Source organism: Salvelinus namaycush, unplaced genomic scaffold, assembly GCF_016432855.1.
Source record: "Salvelinus namaycush isolate Seneca unplaced genomic scaffold, SaNama_1.0 Scaffold475, whole genome shotgun sequence".
NCBI lineage: Eukaryota > Metazoa > Chordata > Actinopteri > Salmoniformes > Salmonidae > Salvelinus > Salvelinus namaycush.
This window is the reverse complement of record NW_024061170.1, coordinates 71,274-86,152: the sequence shown is the minus strand read 5'-3', so window position 1 is coordinate 86,152 and position 14,879 is coordinate 71,274. Positions and strand designations below refer to the sequence as shown.

The 14,879-nt window shown below is 50.0% G+C and overlaps 2 protein-coding genes across 6 annotated transcripts in view; both read left to right on the top strand.

The window, feature by feature from the left end:
- The window catches only part of LOC120041556 (zinc finger protein 710-like), an 86,873-nt gene extending 72,357 nt beyond the window's left edge, over window positions 1-14,516 (top strand). For 2 of the 5 annotated variants that reach the window (XM_038986432.1, XM_038986431.1), the window contains 3 exons: window positions 1,386-1,577; window positions 4,282-4,453; window positions 11,085-14,516. In XM_038986432.1, coding sequence (XP_038842360.1) covers window positions 1,386-1,577; window positions 4,282-4,453; window positions 11,085-11,275 — 555 coding nt within the window. In that variant the 3' untranslated portion in view covers window positions 11,276-14,516. Of the gene's footprint in view, window positions 1-1,385; window positions 1,578-4,281; window positions 4,509-11,084 lie in introns of all 5 variants that reach the window. The other 3 variants (XR_005475898.1, XR_005475897.1, XM_038986433.1) reach the window with 3 other exon arrangements.
- On the top strand, window positions 12,079-14,516 carry LOC120041555. The gene is made up of 3 exons (XM_038986430.1): window positions 12,079-12,098; window positions 12,678-13,535; window positions 13,602-14,516. The coding sequence occupies exons 1-3, from the start codon at window positions 12,079-12,081 to the stop codon at window positions 13,666-13,668; spliced, it is 945 nt and encodes a 314-aa protein (XP_038842358.1). The 3' UTR covers window positions 13,669-14,516.
- Window positions 14,517-14,879: the final 363 nt, after the last annotated feature.

The window sequence follows — 14,879 nt, the reverse complement described above, 5'->3', positions numbered from 1 at the left end:
AAGCTAGGTCTGATCCCAGTATAACAGGTCAACCAAGTTAAGTGAAGAGCACCACCAAGCCTTTAGAAGCTAGGTCTGATCCCAGTATAACAGGTCAACCAAGTTAAGTGAAGAGCACCACCAGGCCTTTAGAAGCTAGGTCTGACCCCAGTATAACAGGTCAACCAAGTTAAGTGAAGAGCACCACCAAGCCTTTAGAAGCTAGGTCTGATCCCAGTATAACAGGTCAACCAAGTTAAGTGAAGAGCACCACCAGGCCTTTAGAAGCTAGGTCTGATCCCAGTATAACAGGTCAACCAAGTTAAGTGAAGAGCACCACCAAGCCTTTAGAAGCTAGGTCTGACCCCAGTATAACAGGTCAACCAAGTTAAGTGAAGAGCACCACCAAGCCTTTAGAAGCTAGGTCTGATCCCAGTATAACAGGCCAACCAAGTTAAGTGAAGAGCACCACCAAGCCTTTAGAAGCTAGGTCTGACCCCAGTATAACAGGCCAACCAAGTTAAATGAAGAGCACCACCAAGCCTATAGAAGCTAGGTCTGATCCCAGTATAACAGGCCAACCAAGTTAAGTGAAGAGCACCACCAGGCCTTTAGAAGCTAGGTCTGATCCCAGTATAACAGGTCAACCAAGTTAAGTGAAGAGCACCACCAAGCCTTTAGAAGCTAGGTCTGATCCCAGTATAACAGGCCAACCAAGTTAAGTGAAGAGCACCACCAGGCCTTTAGAAGCTAGGTCTGATCCCAGTATAACAGGCCAACCAAGTTAAGTGAAGAGCACCACCAAGCCTTTAGAAGTATAGAAGCTAGGTCTGATCCCAGTATAACAGGTCAACCAAGTTAAGTGAAGAGCACCACCAAGCCTTTAGAAGCTAGGTCTGATCCCAGTATAACAGGCCAACCAAGTTAAGTGAAGAGCACCACCAAGCCTTTAGAAGCTAGGTCTGATCCCAGTATAACAGGTCAACCAAGTTAAGTGAAGAGCACCACCAAGCCTTTAGAAGTATAGAAGCTAGGTCTGATCCCAGTATAACAGGTCAACCAAGTTAAGTGAAGAGCACCACCAAGCCTTTAGAAGCTAGGTCTGATCCCAGTATAACAGGCCAACCAAGTTAAGTGAAGAGCACCACCAAGCCTTTAGAAGCTAGGTCTGATCCCAGTATAACAGGTCAACCAAGTTAAGTGAAGAGCACCACCAAGCCTTTAGAAGTATAGAAGCTAGGTCTGACCCCAATATAGTCATGCTTTTCCTTCAGCTTCTTTACAGAATTTGAACTAACTTCATGTTCATTCTGCTGCAATGGTCCTCATCTAACTGTCCTCCTATAGGACCACTTATTGGTCAGTGGTCCTCCATCTAACTGTCCTCCTGTGTTCTTATTGGTCAGGGAATGAAGGGTCATAAGTGTGAGGTGTGTTCCCGTGAGTTCACCTTGTCAGCCAACCTGAAGAGACACATGTTGATCCACAACAGCATCAGACCCTTCCAGTGTCACATCTGCTTCAAGAGCTTCATCCAGAAACAGACGCTCAAAACGCACATGATCGTCCACCTGCCCGTCAAACCCTTCAAATGCAAGGTGAGTTTATATGCAGGGTTGGAACAAGTTCAGGGAACAACAGCCGGAAGGGAACAGAGGGAACCTGGAAGGAAAGTGATTCATAGTGTTCCGGAACAGAACTGTTATTTTAAAAGCATGGGAACCGGTTAATAACGTTAATAACGATTAATAACGGTTAATAACGTTGTTCCATTTGTTTCTAGTCCCACAACAAAACGCCTATACAAAGCCCTCACGCTGTCACTCAAAAACGTATTCTGTCTGCCTGCCAGCTGAAAACATTTACCTGTCTGTGTTTAGGCTACCTGGCCCTCCCCCCTCCGAAGCATAGGCTACTGTACTGAGTACACGCTTGATTCAGAAGATAGGGAGACAGGTTTTTATTAGCTAGAGAAGAATGGATTCACTTTTTCAGACACTATAGGCCTGGTATCACATTTCATGTTGGCTTTACACCACATTACCAACAGTATGTGGACATCTGCACTTCAAACATCTCATTCCAAAATTATGGACTTTAATATGGAGTTGGTCCCCCCCTTTGCTGCTATAACAGCCTCCACTCTTCTGGGAAAGCTTTCCACTAGATGTTGAAACATTGCTGCTATAACAGCCTCCACTCTTCTGGTTAAGCTTTCCACTAGATGTTGGAACATTGCTGCTATAACAGCCTCCACTCTTCTGGGAAGGCTTTCCACTAGATGTTGGAACATTGCTGCTATAACAGCCTCCACTCTTCTGGGAAGGCTTTCCACTAGATGTTGGAACATTGCTGCTATAACAGCCTCCACTCTTCTGGGAAGGCTTTCCACTAGATGTTGGAACATTGCTGCTATAACAGCCTCCACTCTTCTGGGAAGGTTTTCCACTAGATGTTGGAACATTGCTGCTATAACAACCTCCACTCTTCTGGGAAGGCTTTCCACTAGATGTTGGAACATTGCTGCTATAACAGCCTCCACTCTTCTGGGAAGGCTTTCCACTAGATGTTGGAACATTGCTGCTATAACAGCCTCCACTCTTCTGGGAAGGCTTTCCACTAGATGTTGGAACATTGCAGCGGGGACTTGCTTCCATTCAGCCACAAGAGCATTAGTGAGGTCGGGCACTGATGTTGGGCGATTAGGTCTGGCTCGCAGTTGGCGTTCCAATTCAAAGGGGTTGAGGTCAGGGCTCTATGCAGGCCAGTCAAGTTCTTCCATACCGATCTCGACAAACCATTTCTGTATAGACCTCACTTTGTGCACAGGGGCATTGTCATGCTGAAACAGGAAAGGGCCTTCCCCCAAACTGTAGCACCAAAGTTGGAAGCACAGAATCGTCTAGAATGTCGTTGTATGCTGTAGCGTTAAGATTTCCCTTCACTGGAACTACGGGGCCCGAACCATGAGAAACAGCCCCAAACATTACTCCTCCACCAAACTTTACAGTCGGCACTATTTATTCAGGCAGGTAAGTTTCTACTGGCATCCGCCAAACCCAAATTTGTCCGTCTGACTGCCATTTCCACTGCTCCAGAGTCCAATGGCAGCGAGCTTTACACGACTCCAGACGACGCTTGGCATTGCACATGGTGATCTTAGGCTTGTGTGCTGCTGCTCAGCCGTGGAAACCCATTTCATGAAGCTCCCGACAAACAGTTCTTGTGCTGACGTTGCTTCCAGAGGCAGTTTGGAACTCGGTGGTGAGTGTTGCATCCGAGGACAGACGATTGTTACGCGCTTCAGCACTCGGCGTTCCCGTACTGTGAGCTTGTGTGGCCTACCACTTCGCGGCTGAGCCGTTGTTGCTCCTAGACATATTATAAGTAAGCACAACCCCCACCTGTGGACGTCGGGCCCTCATACCACCCTCATGGAGTCTGTTTCTGACCGTTTGAGCAGACACATGCACATTTGTGGCCTGCTGGAGGTCATTTTGCAGGGCTCTGGCAGTGCACCTCCTTGCACAAAGGCGGAGGTAGCGGTCCTGCTGCTGGGTTGTTGCCCTCCTACGGCCTCCTCCACGTCTCCTGATGTACTGGCCTGTCTCCTGGTAGCGCCTCCATGCTCTGGACACTACGCTGACAGACACAACAAACCTTCTTGCCACAGCTCGCATTGATGTGCTATCCTGGATGAGCTGCACTACCTGAGCCACTTGTGTGGGTTGTAGACTCCGTCTCATGCTACCAGTAGAGTGAAAGCACCGCCAGCATTCAAAAGTGACCAAAACATCAGCCAGGAAGCATAGGAACTGAGAAGTGGTCTGTGGTCACCACCTGCAGAACCACTCCTTTATTGGGGGTGACTTGCTAATTGCCTATAATTTCCACCTTTTGTCTATTCCATTTGCACAACAGCATGTGAAATTTATTGTCAATCAGTGTTGCTTCCTAAGTGGACAGTTTGATTTCACAGAAGTGTGATTGACTTGGAGTTACATTGTGTTGTTTAAGTGTTCCCTTTATTTTTTTGAGCAGGGGAGGGTTTCGGACACCGTTATATGAATTCTGAAATAACCGGTCCCTAGTCTTTCGTGTTGAAGGTTGGTTATTGCCTCAAATAGGGACCGGTAGCAGCCAGGGACTACAGTTAGGTCTTGGGGGTTGGTTAATAGGGACTGGTAGCAGGGACTACAGTTAGGTCTTGGGGGTTGGTTACTCCCTCAAATAGGGACTTGTAGCGACGATCACGATTACAATTATGAACATATACTGTAACTCATACTTTGTCTTTTCCAGGTGTGCGGGAAGTCGTTCAACAGAATGTACAACCTGCTGGGTCACATGCACCTCCACGCCGGCTCCAAACCCTTCAAGTGTCCTTACTGCTCATCCAAGTTTAACCTGAAAGGGAACCTCAGCCGACACATGAAGGTCAAACACGGCATGGACATCTCACCTAACGGACAAGGTGAGGCTTTACCCTTTACCCTAACCCGGCATGGACATCTCACCTGACGGACAAGGTGAGGCTTTACCCTGAGACCAAACCCTTTACCCTGAGACCAAACCCTTTACCCTGAGACCAAACCTTTTACCCTGAGACCAAACCCTTTACCCTGAGACCAAACCTTTTACCCTGAGACCAAACCCTTTACCCTGAGACCAAACCCTTTACCCTGAGACCAAACCCTTTACCCTGAGACCAAACCCTTTACCCTGAGACCTAACCCTTTACCCTGAGACCAAACCCTTTACCCTGAGACCAAACCCTTTACCCTGAGACCAAACCCTTTACCCTGAGACCAAACCCTTTACCCTGAGACCAAACCCTTTACCCTGAGACCAAACCCTTTACCCTGAGACCTAACCCTTTACCCTGAGACCTAACCCTTTACCCTGAGACCAAACCCTTTACCCTGAGACCAAACCCTTTACCCTTTACCCTGAGACCAAACCCTTTACCCTGAGACCAAACCCTTTACCCTGAGACCAAACCCTTTACCCTGAGACCAAACCCTTTAACTTAACCCTTTACCCTGAGACCAAACCCTTTACCCTGAGACCAAACCCTTTACCCTGAGACCAAACCCTTTACCCTGAGCCCTGAGCCCTAACCCTTTACCCTGAGACCAAACCCTTTACCCTGAGACCAAACCCTTTACCCTGAGACCAAACCCTTTACCCTGAGACCTAACCCTTTACCCTGAGACCAAACCCTTTACCCTGAGCCCTAACCCTTTACCCTGAGCCCTGAGACCAGACCCTTTACCCTGGGACCAGACCCTTTACCCTGAGACCAAACCCTTTACCCTGAGACCAAACCCTTTACCCTGAGACCAAACCCTTTACCCTGAGACCAAACCCTTTACCCTGAGACCAAACCCTTTACCCTGAGACCAAACCCTTTACCCTGAGACCAAACCCTTTACCCTAACCCTTTACCCTGAGACCAAACCCTTTACCCTGAGACCAAACCCTTTACCCTGAGACCAAACCCTTTACCCTGAGACCAAACCCTTTACCCTGAGACCAAACCCTTTACCCTGAGACCAAACCCTTTACCCTGAGACCTAACCCTTTACCCTGAGACCAAACCCTTTACCCTGAGACCAAACCCTTTACCCTGAGACCAAACCCTTTACCCTGAGACCAGACCCTTTACCCTGAGACCAGACCCTTTACCCTGAGACCAGACCCTTTACCCTGAGACCAAACCCTTTACCCTGAGACCAAACCCTTTACCCTGAGACCTAACCCTTTACCCTGAGACCTAACCCTTTACCCTGAGACCAAACCCTTTACCCTGAGACCAAACCCTTTACCCTGAGACCAAACCCTTTACCCTGAGACCAAACCCTTTACCCTGAGACCTAACCCTGAGCCCTGAGACCTAACCCTGAGCCCTGAGACCAAACCCTTTACCCTGAGACCAAACCCTTTACCCTGAGACCAAACCCTTTACCCTGAGACCAAACCCTTTACCCTGAGACCAAACCCTTTACCCTGAGACCAAACCCTTTACCCTGAGCCCTGAGACCAAACCCTTTACCCTGAGACCAAACCCTTTACCCTGAGACCAAACCCTTTACCCTGAGACCAAACCCTTTACCCTGAGACCAAACCCTTTACCCTGAGACCAAACCCTTTACCCTGAGACCAAACCCTTTACCCTGAGACCAAACCCTTTACCCTGAGACCAAACCCTTTACCCTGAGACCAAACCCTTTACCCTGAGACCAAACCCTTTACCCTGAGACCAAACCCTTTACCCTGAGACCTAACCCTTTACCCTGAGACCAAACCCTTTACCCTGAGACCAAACCCTTTACCCTGAGACCAAACCCTTTACCCTGAGACCAAACCCTTTACCCTGAGACCTAACCCTTTACCCTGAGACCAAACCCTTTACCCTGAGCCCTGAGACCAGACCCTTTACCCTGGGACCAGACCCTTTACCCTGAGACCAAACCCTTTACCCTGAGACCAAACCCTTTACCCTGAGACCAAACCCTTTACCCTGAGACCAAACCCTTTACCCTGAGACCAAACCCTTTACCCTGAGACCAAACCCTTTACCCTGAGACCAAACCCTTTACCCTGAGACCAAACCCTTTACCCTGAGACCAACCTTACCTACCTTACCCTGAGACCAAACCCTTTACCCTGAGACCAAACCCTTTACCCTGAGACCAAACCCTTTACCCTGAGACCAAACCCTTTACCCTGAGACCAAACCCTTTACCCTGAGACCAAACCCTTTACCCTGAGACCAAACCCTTTACCCTGAGACCAGACCCTTTACCCTGAGACCAGACTCTTTACCCTGAGACCAGACCCTTTACCCTGAGACCAAACCCTTTACCCTGAGACCAAACCCTTTACCCTGAGACCTAACCCTTTACCCTGAGACCTAACCCTTTACCCTGAGACCTAACCCTTTACCCTGAGACCAAACCCTGAGCCCTGAGACCAAACCCTTTACCCTGAGACCAAACCCTTTACCCTGAGACCTAACCCTGAGCCCTGAGACCTAACCCTGAGCCCTGAGACCAAACCCTTTACCCTGAGACCAAACCCTTTACCCTGAGACCAAACCCTTTACCCTGAGACCAAACCCTTTACCCTGAGACCAAAACCTTTACCCTGAGCCCTGAGACCAAACCCTTTACCCTGAGCCCTGAGACCAAACCCTTTACCCTGAGACCAAACCCTTTACCCTGAGACCAAACCCTTTACCCTGAGACCAAACCCTTTACCCTGAGACCAAACCCTTTACCCTGAGACCAAACCCTTTACCCTGAGACCAAACCCTTTACCCTGAGACCAGACCCTTTACCCTGAGACCAAACCCTTTACCCTGAGACCTAACCCTTTACCCTGAGACCAAACCCTTTACCCTGAGACCAAACCCTTTACCCTGAGACCAAACCCTTTACCCTGAGACCAAACCCTTTACCCTGAGACCAAACCCTTTACCCTGAGACCAAACCCTTTACCCTGAGACCAAACCCTTTACCCTGAGACCAAACCCTTTACCCTGAGACCAAACCTTTTACCCTGAGACCAAACCCTTTACCCTGAGACCAAACCCTTTACCCTGAGACCAAACCCTTTACCCTGAGACCAAACCCTTTACCCTGAGACCAAACCCTTTACCCTGAGACCAAACCCTTTACCCTGAGACCAAACCTTTTACCCTGAGACCTAACCCTTTACCCTGAGACCAAACCCTTTACCCTGAGACCAAACCCTTTACCCTGAGACCAAACCCTTTACCCTGAGACCAAACCCTTTACCCTGAGCCCTGAGACCAGACCCTTTACCCTGGGACCAAACCCTTTACCCTTTACCCTGAGACCAAACCCTTTACCCTGAGACCAAACCCTTTACCCTTTACCCTGAGACCTAACCCTTTACCCTGAGACCAAACCCTTTACCCTGAGACCAAACCCTTTACCCTGAGACCAAACCCTTTACCCTGAGACCAAACCCTTTACCCTGAGACCAAACCCTTTACCCTGAGACCTAACCCTTTACCCTGAGACCAAACCCTTTACCCTGAGACCAAACCCTTTACCCTGAGACCAAACCCTTTACCCTGAGACCAAACCCTTTACCCTGAGACCAAACCCTTTACCCTGAGCCCTGGTTGGGGTTGGGGTTGGTTCTACCACTGTGTTCTGGGTTGGGGTTGGTTCTACCACTGTGTTCTGGGTTAGGGTTGGTTCAACCACTGTGTTCTGGGTTGGGGTTGGTTCTACCACTGTGTTCTGGGTTGGGGTTGGTTCTACCACTGTGTTCTGGGTTGGGGTTGGTTCTACCACTGTTCTGGGTTGGGGTTGGTTCAACCACTGTGTTCTGGGTTGGGGTTGGTTCTACCACTGTGTTCTGGGTTGGGGTTGGTTCTACCACTGTTCTGGGTTGGGGTTGGTTCTACCACTGTGTTCTGGGTTGGGGTTGGTTCTACCACTGTGTTCTGGGTTGGGGTTGGTTCAACCACTGTGTTCTGGGTTGGGGTTGGTTCAACCACTGTGTTCTGGGTTGGGGTTGGTTCTACCACTGTGTTCTGGGTTGGGGTTGGTTCTACCACTGTGTTCTGGGTTGGGGTTGGTTCTACCACTGTGTTCTGGGTTGGGGTTGGTTCTACCACCGTGTTCTGGGTTGGGGTTGGTTCAACCACTGTGTTCTGGGTTGGGGTTGGTTCTACCACTGTGTTCTGGGTTGGGGTTGGTTCTACCACTGTGTTCTGGGTTGGGGTTGGTTCTACCACTGTGTTCTGGGTTGGGGTTAGGGTTGGTTCTACCACTGTGTTCTGGGTTGGGGTTAGGGTTGGTTCTACCACTGTGTTCTGGGTTGGGGTTAGGGTTGGTTCTACCACTGTGTTCTGGGTTGGGGTTGGTTCTACCACGGTGTTCTGGGTTGGGGTTGGTTCTACCACTGTGTTCTGGGTTGGGGTTGGTTCTACCACTGTGTTCTGGGTTGGGGTTGGTTCTACCACTGTGTTCTGGGTTGGTTCTACCACTGTGTTCTGGGTTGGGGTTAGGGTTGATTCTACCACTGTGTTCTGGGTTGGGGTTAGGGTTGGTTCTACCACTGTGTTCTGGGTTGGGGTTGGTTCTACCACTGTGTTCTGGGTTGGGGTTGGGGTTGGTTCTACCACTGTGTTCTGGGTTGGGGTTGGTTCTACCACTGTTTTCTGGGTTGGGGTTAGGGTTGGTTCTACCACTGTGTTCTGGGTTAGGGTTGGTTCTACCACTGTGTTCTGGGTTGGGGTTGGTTCTACCACTGTGTTCTGGGTTGGGGTTGGGGTTGGTTCTACCACTGTGTTCTGGGTTGGGGTTGGTTCTACCACTGTGTTCTGAGTTGGGGTTAGGGTTGGTTCTACCACTGTGTTCTGGGTTGGGGTTGGTTCTACCACTGTGTTCTGGGTTGGGGTTAGGGTTGGTTCTACCACTGTGTTCTGGGTTGGGGTTGGTTCTACCACTGTGTTCTGGGTTGGGGTTGGTTCTACCACTGTGTTCTGGGTTGGGGTTGGTTCTACCACTGTGTTCTGGGTTGGGGTTGGTTCTACCACTGTGTTCTGGGTTAGGGTTGGTTCTACCACTGTGTTCTGGGTTGGGGTTAGGGTTGGTTCTACCACTGTGTTCTGGGTTGGGGTTGGTTCTACCACTGGGTCGGTCCTGTTGGTTCTTCCACTGGGTTGGTCCTGTTGGTCCTTCCACTGTGATCTGGGTTGGGGTTGGTTCTACCACTGTGTTCTGGGTTGGGGTTGGTTCTACCACTGTGTTCTGGGTTAGGGTTGGTTCTACCACTGTGTTCTGGGTTGGGGTTAGGGTTGGTTCTACCACTGTGTTCTGGGTTGGGGTTGGTTCTACCACTGGGTCGGTCCTGTTGGTTCTTCCACTGGGTTGGTCCTGTTGGTCCTTCCACTGTGATCTGGGTTGGGGTTGGTTCTACCACTGTGTTCTGGGTTGGGGTTGGTTCTACCACTGTGTTCTGGGTTGGGGTTAGGGTTGGTTCTACCACTGTGTTCTGGGTTGGGGTTGGTTCTACCACTGTGTTCTGGGTTGGGGTTAGGGTTGGTTCTACCACTGTGTTCTGGGTTGGGGTTGGTTCTACCACTGTGTTCTGGGTTGGGGTTGGTTCTACCACTGTGTTCTGGGTTGGGGTTGGTTCTACCACTGTGTTCTGGGTTGGGGTTGGTTCTACCACTGTGTTCTGGGTTAGGGTTGGTTCTACCACTGTGTTCTGGGTTGGGGTTGGTTCTACCACTGTGTTCTGGGTTAGGGTTGGTTCTACCACTGTGTTCTGGGTTGGGGTTGGTTCTACCACTGTGTTCTGGGTTGGGGTTGGTTCTACCACTGTGTTCTGGGTTGGGGTTAGTGTTGGTTCTACCACTGTGTTCTGGGTTGGGGTTGGTTCAACCACTGTGTTCTGGGTTGGGGTTGGTTCTACCACTGTGTTCTGGGTTGGGGTTGGGGTTGGTTCTACCACTGTGTTCTGGGTTGGGGTTGGGGTTGGTTCTACCACTGTGTTCTGGGTTGGGGTTGGTTCTACCACGGTGTTCTGGGTTGGGGTTGGTTCTACCACTGTGTTCTGGGTTGGGGTTGGTTCTACCACTGTGTTCTGGGTTGGGGTTGGTTCAACCACTGTGTTCTGGGTTGGGGTTAGGGTTGGTTCTACCACTGTGTTCTGGGTTGGGGTTGGTTCTACCACTGTGTTCTGGGTTGGGGTTGGGGTTGGTTCTACCACTGTGTTCTGGGTCGGGGTTGGTTCTACCACTGTGTTCTGGGTTGGGGTTGGTTCTACCACTGTGTTCTGGGTTGGGGTTGGGGTTGGTTCTACCACTGTGTTCTGGGTCGGGGTTGGTTCTACCACTGTGTTCTGGGTTAGGGTTGGTTCTACCACTGTGTTCTGGGTTGGGGTTGGTTCTACCACTGTGTTCTGGGTTGGGGTTGGTTCTACCACTGTATTCTGGGTTAGGGTTGGTTCTACCACTGTGTTCTGGGTTGGGGTTGGTTCTACCACTGTGTTCTGGGTCGGGGTTGGTTCTACCACTGTACTCTCCCTAACAGCCCTGTTTCTCTGTCTGTTTCCAGATGCTCTTCCTGAGATGGAGGGCCAGGGCCACTATGAGGAGGACAACTTTGACTTTGGGACCTCAGGGGCCAACAACAACATGGATAATGGAGGCTCCCAGAACCTCACCAAGCTCACCACGGCAAACATGGACGACATGGACAACTATTACAGCTTTGGGAAGGATACAGCTAACTACAACACGTCTTGAGCAGTAGGAGAATACTGTTAATGGACTACAGACCATTAGACACCATGGGTTAATGGTGGACTAACTGCAGACCATGGGTTATTGGTGGACTAACTACAGACCATGGGTTATTGGTGGACTAACTACAGACCATGGTTTATTGGTGGACTAACTACAGGCCATGGTTTATTGGTGGACTAACTACAGACCATGGGTTATTGGTGGACTAACTACAGACCATGGGTTATTGGTGGACTAACTACAGACCATGGGTTATTGGTGGACTAACTACAGACCATGGTTTATTGGTGGACTAACTACAGACCATGGTTTATTGGTGGACTAACTACAGACCATGGGTTATTGGTGGACTAACTACAGACCATGGTTTATTGGTGGACTAACTACAGACCATGGGTTATTGGTGGACTAACTACAGACCATGGTTTATTGGTGGACTAACTACAGACCATGGGTTATTGGTGGACTAACTACAGACCATGGGTTATTGGTGGACTAACTACAGACCATGGGTTATTGGTGGACTAACTACAGACCATGGGTTATTGGTGGACTAACTACAGACCATGGTTCAATAGAGAGGAAAACGCCACACTGCTGCTCCCAGCTGATATTTCTAACGTTTCCACCCGTAAGTCTTCATCAGGTATCCAGGACCTAATGGTGGAAACATTGTTCTAAGTAAATATCAGCTGGGAGCAGCAGCGTTTCCCTGTCTGTTTTCCATGAGCTCACCTACAACTCCAGCACCTGAGGAAAGCACCTGGATGTGGAGAGGAGACCATGGGTGGGGAACAGACAACATGGCTGCCGTGCTGTGGCAGTGAGAGAGACTGGGTTAGGGCCGGCTGTGGCAGTGAGAGAGACTAGGTTAGGGCGTGCTGTGGCAGTGAGAGAGACTAGGTTAGGGCGTGCTGTGGCAGTGAGAGAGACTAGGTTAGGGCGTGCTGTGGCAGTGAGAGAGACTGGGTTAGGGCATGCTGTGGCAGTGAGAGAGACTGGGTTAGGGCGTGCTGTGGCAGTGAGAGAGACTGGGTTAGGGCGTGCTGTGGCAGTGAGAGAGACTGGGTTAGGGCGTGCTGTGGCAGTGAGAGAGACTAGGTTAGGGCGTGCTGTGGCAGTGAGAGAGACTGGGTTAGGGCATGCTGTGGCAGTGAGAGAGACTGGGTTAGGGCGTGCTGTGGCAGTGAGAGAGACTGGTTAGGGCATGCTGTGGCAGTGAGAGAGACTAGGTTAGGGCGTGCTGTGGCAGTGAGAGAGACTGGGTTAGGGCATGCTGTGGCAGTGAGAGAGACTGGGTTAGGGCGTGCTGTGGCAGTGAGAGAGACTGGGTTAGGGCATGCTGTGGCAGTGAGAGAGACTAGGTTAGGGCGTGCTGTGGCAGTGAGAGAGACTAGGTTAGGGCGTGCTGTGGCAGTGAGAGAGACTGGGTTAGGGCGTGCTGTGGCAGTGAGAGAGACTGGTTAGGGCATGCTGTGGCAGTGAGAGAGACTAGGTTAGGGCGTGCTGTGGCAGTGAGAGAGACTGGGTTAGGGCGTGCTGTGGCAGTGAGAGAGACTGGGTTAGGGCGTGCTGTGGCAGTGAGAGAGACTGGGTTAGGGCATGCTGTGGCAGTGAGAGAGACTAGGTTAGGGCGTGCTGTGGCAGTGAGAGAGACTAGGTTAGGGCATGCTGTGGCAGTGAGAGAGACTGGGTTAGGGCGTGCTGTGGCAGTGAGAGAGACTAGGTTAGGGCATGCTGTGGCAGTGAGAGAGACTGGGTTAGGGCGTGCTGTGGCAGTGAGAGAGACTGGGTTAGGGCATGCTGTGGCAGTGAGAGAGACTGGGTTAGGGCGTGCTGTGGCAGTGAGAGAGACTGGGTTAAGGTTAGGGCGTGCTGTGGCAGTGAGAGAGACTGGGTTAGGGCGTGCTGTGGCAGTGAGAGAGACTGGGTTAGGGCATGCTGTGGCAGTGAGAGAGACTGGGTTAGGGCATGCTGTGGCAGTGAGAGAGACTAGGTTAGGGCATGCTGTGGCAGTGAGAGAGACTGGGTTAGGGCGTGCTGTGGCAGTGAGAGAGACTAGGTTAGGGCGTGCTGTGGCAGTGAGAGAGACTAGGTTAGGGCATGCTGTGGCAGTGAGAGAGACTGGGTTAGGGCATGCTGTGGCAGTGAGAGAGACTGGGTTAGGGCGTGCTGTGGCAGTGAGAGAGACTAGGTTAGGGCGTGCTGTGGCAGTGAGAGAGACTGGGTTAGGGCGTGCTGTGGCAGTGAGAGAGACTGGGTTAGGGCATGCTGTGGCAGTGAGAGAGACTGGGTTAGGGCATGCTGTGGCAGTGAGAGAGACTGGGTTAGGGCGTGCTGTGGCAGTGAGACACAGGGAGGGGGTTCATGGACCCTTTAAGAACCAGAACTGACCTGTCCTGATGGAGGGGCAGGACATGCACTTCAACAGCCAATCCGCTCCACCCGTCTCTGATAGAAGTGACTCTGAGACTGACGATTGGGTGTAGAAGTCCTTTGGTATATTCTACCAGACATGATTGGTCTAGAAGTCCTTTGGGATATTCTAGCAGACATGAATGGTCTAGAAGTCCTTTGGGATATTCTAGCAGACATGATTGGTCTAGAAGTCCTTTGGGATATTCTAGCAGACATGAATGGTCTAGAAGTCCTTTGGGATATTCTAGCAGACATGATTGGTCTAGAAGTCCTTTGGGATATTCTAGCAGACATGATTGGTCTAGAAGTCCTTTGGGATATTCTAGCAGACATGATTGGTCTAGAAGTCCTTTGGGATATTCTAGCAGACATGATTGGTCTAGAAGTCCTTTGGGATATTCTAGCAGACATAAAGACTATAGCGGCAGATCTAAACTGTGATAAGTTGTGGGATGGAACTGTATCAGCACTCAGAAATCAGTTTTACACAGAGACATCTTACCCACCGTGGAATCATTCACCAATAAGTATGTTTTGACAGAAGACCAGATGCAGTATAACTCTGATCTTAGATCCAACTAGACACACTGTATACAGCGCCTTCAGAAAGGCTTCACACCCCTTTATACACATGTGTTACACCCTGAATTTAAGATTTGTTGTCACTGGCCTACACACAATAATACCCCATAATTTCAAGGTGAATTTATGTTTGTAGAATTTTTTTATGAAAAGCTGAAATGTCTTGAGTCAATAAGTATTCAAACCCTTTATTATGGCGAACCTACATAAGTTCAGGAATAAAAATGTGCTTAAAAAGTTGCATGGACTGTCTGTGTGCAATAATACTGTTTAACATGATGTGTGAATGACTACCTCATCTCTGTACACCACACATACAATTATCTGGAAGGTCCCTCAGTCGAGCAGTGAATTTCAAACACAGATTCAACCACAAAGACCAGGGAGGTTTTCCAATGGCTCGCAAAGAAGGACACCTATTGGTAGATGGGTAAAATAAAAAAGTAGACATTGAACATCCCTTTGAGCATGGTGAAGTCATTAATTACACTTTAGATAGCGTATCAATATACCAAGTCACTACAAAGATGCAGGAGTCATTCCTAACTCAATTGCAGGAGAGGAAGGAAATCGCTCAGGGATTTCACCATGAGGCTAATGGTGA

Excerpts from the sequence above, each read along its gene's own strand:
- LOC120041555 (XM_038986430.1), top strand. The coding sequence starts at position 12,079 with ATGGCTGCCGTGCTGTGGCA. Across the intron at positions 12,099-12,677 it reads ATGGCTGCCGTGCTGTGGCA|GGCGTGCTGTGGCAGTGAGA; the intron begins GTGAGAGAGACT and ends AGACTAGGTTAG. Across the intron at positions 13,536-13,601 it reads GTGGCAGTGAGAGAGACTGG|GTTAGGGCGTGCTGTGGCAG; the intron begins GTTAGGGCATGC and ends GAGAGAGACTGG.